Consider the following 4,580-nt stretch of genomic DNA (forward strand, 5'->3'; position numbering starts at 1 on the left):
AATGTCTAAAGAGAGGGTCTGGATTCCTCGCGTCAGCGGCCTGCGCAGGGCCCTTGGGGCGAATCGCGGCGCGCTTCGGGGCGACCGCCCTCTCTCGTGGGGAGGGGCGACGGGCCGGCGGCGGGGGCCGGGGCGAGCGCGCCTGCGCGCTGGGCGGCCTTTTCACGTGTCGGGAGGGCCGTATCGCGGGTCTCTCCTTGCCACGGTGCGCCAGAGCGGAGTACGAGTCTGAGGCTGAGGGAGTCATGGTGAGTCCCATGTGGCCACAAGGCTCGCAGACCCGGGCCTGTCTGAGGCGTGTGGGGAGCCCGGACGGCCCTCTTTTGTTGGGCCCCCCGGGAGGGGTTGGGGGGCCACTTAGTGACCGCCGCTCGCCGGTACCTTGGAGCGTCTAGGCCTGCCCGATCCTTTTCTCCGCCGAGGGCTCGTTGCACGCGCGTGTGCTGCGGGTGTGTGAGGCGGTGGGGGGGGGGCGAGAACCGGGACGCACGGGCAGCGTCCCACCTGCTTCTGCAGGACCTTTTTGAGTGTGTAATATCTTGGGTGAAAAGCATGGTCCCAGGCAGGGAGATTGACCCAGCGTTTCCTGAAAAATTTCCGGAGAAACCTGTAGAAGGAAAACATTTGACCTTGGCATAAACTAAGGTTGACCTTAAAGCTGGTCAGGTTGCTCACCGGGGGAGCGACAACGACCCCTAACAGGCGTAAGGAATCGGGAATTAAACTTGGAATATTGGTTAGTACCTTCGAATGCGTTTCCTTAACGAGTAATGAGGTTTGGTGTTAAGTTTCAAAGCCACAGCGTGTTGAGATGTATAACACGGTGGCGTTGCCTATTGACAATGTAATTACATTTAGTGTTTGTTTCAAAACATTTCTCTTCCTACAGGCAGGACAGGCGTTTAGAAAGTTTCTCCCACTCTTTGACCGAGTATTGGTTGAAAGGAGTGCTGCTGAAACTGTAACCAAAGGAGGCATTATGCTTCCAGAAAAATCTCAAGGAAAAGTATTGCAAGCAACAGTAGTCGCTGTTGGATCGGGTTCTAAAGGAAAGGTAAATGGGGGATGCGGTGGAACTTTTTTTTGTGAAGGAGTCTCGCTGTGTCGCCGAGGCTGGAGTGCAGTGGCGCGATCTCAGCTCACTGCAACCTCCATCTCTCGGTTTCAAATAATTCTTCTGCCTCAGCGTCCGGAGTAGCTGGAACTACTGGAGCGTGCCACCACGCCCAGCTAATTTTTGTATTTTTAGTAGAGACGGTTTCACCATATTGACCAAGCTGGTCTCAAACTCCTGACCTCGTGACCCATCCACCTCGGCCTTCCAACGTGCTGCGATTACAGGCGTAAGCCACCGTGTCCGGCCGTGGAACTCTTTTTTTTTTTCAGTGTGAGAAGTGGCTAATATAAAGTTGCCTATTTTATATGATCAGTGCTGTGATGCTTATTTTATGTGATAGTTTCGGAGTATTAAAAATTGTCCTCAATAGTAATTTGGTAGCCTAGTATGATCAGTGTTTTCCTTACATTCTAAATTTTTAATAAGACGAAAGAGGCTGCGTGTGGTGGTTTACACCTATTCAAAACCAGCCTGGGCAACATAGCCCTCCTGTCTACAAAAAAAAAAAGAAAAAAAGAAAAAAACCTCTAAAAAAGATATGCTTTAAGGTAAAGTGATGGGGCATTTAAAAATTGAGAGGAAACTTGGACTGTTCGTTTAACCCCTAACATATTGAAGCTGCTGTAATCTTAACCACTTGGGGCCTTAGTTGGTATACCTATTCGAAGAACAGGTTGGTCAGTCTTGTCCTGCTGCCTGGGACAGCTTTGAATGCCACCCAACACAAATCTGTAAACTTTGTTAAAATCTGAGATTTCTTTTGCAATTTAAAGTTCATCAGCTACTGTTAATGCTAGTGTATTTTATGTGTGGCCCAACACAGTTCTTCCAGTGTGGCCTAGGGAAGCCAAAAGATTGGACACCACCTGTGTTTTAGATGTTCCTCAGTTGACTGGTTAGACCTCAGGCTTCTAAAGGGTGTCAGCCAAAATACACAGTAAATGCTGTTGGAGCCAAATAATGTTAACTGCATTCTTCCAGTTGCTTCTAAGAAAGAAAGCTCTACTCAGGAGCTGTCACAAAATTAGGAATAGGAAGACCTTGGGGAATGGACACTTAGCTGCAGTACCTTTCCCCAAATCTGTACTTCAGAAAAAAGGGAACAATCACAAGAGAAGCCTATGTTCTAAATCCAGAAAAATAAACGTTGAAAGAAGGAAAATATGACCATTTGTATATGGCATTTTCTGAGTGCCGGCTACTGTTGCAGGTTTATCTCACATAGTTGATTGGTTATGTTAATATTTAACAATTATAAAGTTAGTTTTAGTTAACTAAAGTTAGCTTCTCCAGAATATTTTCTTGAAATTTTACATTGGAGTCAGGTTTTAGTTTAAGCCACTGTGCGTTTATTATTTCAGAGTGTAACTACAGTGGTATTTTTGAGTGAAGATCTACAGTTGTAGTATGAGTCGTATCACTTAGCCCCAAGTATATTTTTAGCATAAGTGGATTTGGGTGAGCATGTTTCATTAGTTGTAGTGATGTGAAAGTTAACTGTATATGTTTGGTGAACTAGATGTCTTTGCTAATAAACATCCTTCCTTTCCTAAGGGTGGAGAGATTCAACCAGTTAGCGTGAAAGTTGGAGATAAAGTTCTTCTCCCAGAATATGGAGGCACCAAAGTAGTTCTAGATGACAAGGTGTGTAAACTTAATAATTCTAAAAAGAAGCCAAATATTTGCAATTAGTTGTCTTAATTAACGGTTTCTTCACTTGCAGGATTATTTCCTATTTAGAGATGGTGACATTCTTGGAAAGTACGTAGACTGAAATAAGTCACTATTGAAATGGCATCAATGTGAAGCTGCCCATTCCACTGAAGTTCTGAAATCTTTCATCATGTAAATAATTTCCATATTTCTCTTTTATAATAAACTAATGATAACTGATGACATTTAGTGTCTCCAAAATTGTTTCCTTGTACTGATACAAACATTTCCAAATAAAAATATATAAACGAGTGGTTAATCTTTAGTTATTTTAAGGTGGTTTTAGGGCTCTCTAGTTGATGCTTTTTTCTGTTTTTCAAATAACCAGAGAATTTTGGGAAACAAGATTTTCTAGGTCGGTACATTTTCACACAGAAACTAAATTTATTATTTTTTGAGTTGGGGGGTCTCATGCTGTTGGCGGGGCTGGAGTGCAGTGGCACGATCTCCGCTCACTGCAACCTCTGCTTCTCAGGTTCAAGCAATTCTCCTGCCTCACCTTCCCGAGTAGCTGGGATTATAGGCGCCTGCCACCACTCCCAGAATTTAGGTTTATTAATAGATGATTGATACTGATAACAAGCCATGGATTTACTTTATTTCTTTGAATCAGAGTCTCACTCTGTCACTCAGGCTGGAGTGCAATGGCACGATCTCGGCTCACTGCAACCTCTGCCTCCCAGGTTCAAGCGATTCCCCTGTCTCAGCCTCCTGAGTAGTTGGGACTACAGGTGCGTGCCAACACGCCTGGCTAATTTTTTGTCTTTCTGGTAGAGACGGGGTTTCACTGTTAGCCAGGATGGTCTTGATCTCCTGACCTCGTGATCCATCCGCCTTGGCCTCCCAAAGTTTTGGGATTACAGGTGTGAGCCACCATGCCTGGCCCATTTCATTTTTAAAAACAACACTACTACATAATTTGTTAAAAAAAAAAAATCGGAGGCAAATAATTGCCAGGTGTGGTGGCTCACACCTGTAATCCCAGCACTTTGGGAGGCCAAGGCGGGTGGATCACTTGAGGTCAGGAGTTTGAGACCAGCTTGGCCAACAAGGCGAAATCCCATCTCTACTAAACATACAAAAAAAAAAAAAACAAAACTGGTGTGGTCATGGCGTGTACCTGTAGTGTTAACTACTCAGAAGGCTGAGGCAGGAGAATTGCTTGAACCTAGGAGGCAGAGGTTGCAGTGAGCCAAGACTGTGGCACTGGGTGACAGAGTGAGACTCCGTCTTGAAGAAAAAACATTTATATATGAGGTACGATATATACATATATATATAATAGCTAACATTGGCTGAATGCCTTCTCTCCAGGCTGGGCACTATGTGATAGAGTAGCTAATAGGAGCATTTTCTAGGTGTTGGCTGCGGTTGAAGGTGCTTTTCATGTGTTAATTGGTTTAATCGTTTCTTTTTTCTTTTTTTTTTTCTTTTTGTTTAATCTTTCAACAACCTTATGAGATAGCTACTGTTCTCATCTTGCAGATGAGAAAGCTAAGGTGTAGAGGGGTTAAGTAATAACCAAGGTGGCTCCGTGGTAAGTGGCAAAGCCAACACAGTTCACCTCCAGATGTTGCTATTTAAAACTTGATCCTTTATAGCCTTGGCTACTTTGTTAATTCTAAGCACTTAATACACATTATTTCAATTAATCCTGGTGCTACCCATTGTGGTATGGGTAATAGGTAATCCCAAATGGTATATGGCACTTAGGTGCCTAGTACACCATGTGTTGAATTTAACAAAACAG

General features: G+C 44.2%; 1 protein-coding gene across 1 annotated transcript; it reads left to right on the plus strand.

Moving 5' to 3' along the window:
- The first annotated feature begins 28 nt into the window (after positions 1 to 28).
- LOC116547015 (10 kDa heat shock protein, mitochondrial) lies at positions 29 to 3,089 on the plus strand. Its single transcript, XM_032273111.1, has 4 exons — positions 29 to 248; positions 890 to 1,054; positions 2,672 to 2,761; positions 2,841 to 3,089. Exons 1-4 carry the CDS (start codon positions 246 to 248, stop codon positions 2,889 to 2,891), a joined length of 309 nt encoding a protein of 102 aa, XP_032129002.1. The 5' UTR covers positions 29 to 245; the 3' UTR covers positions 2,892 to 3,089.
- The last annotated feature ends 1,491 nt before the right edge of the window (positions 3,090 to 4,580 follow it).

The sequence above is a fragment of the Sapajus apella genome, unplaced genomic scaffold, assembly GCF_009761245.1.
Source record: "Sapajus apella isolate SASKATOON/1434 unplaced genomic scaffold, GSC_monkey_1.0 scaffold1861, whole genome shotgun sequence".
NCBI classification, from domain to species: domain Eukaryota; kingdom Metazoa; phylum Chordata; class Mammalia; order Primates; family Cebidae; genus Sapajus; species Sapajus apella.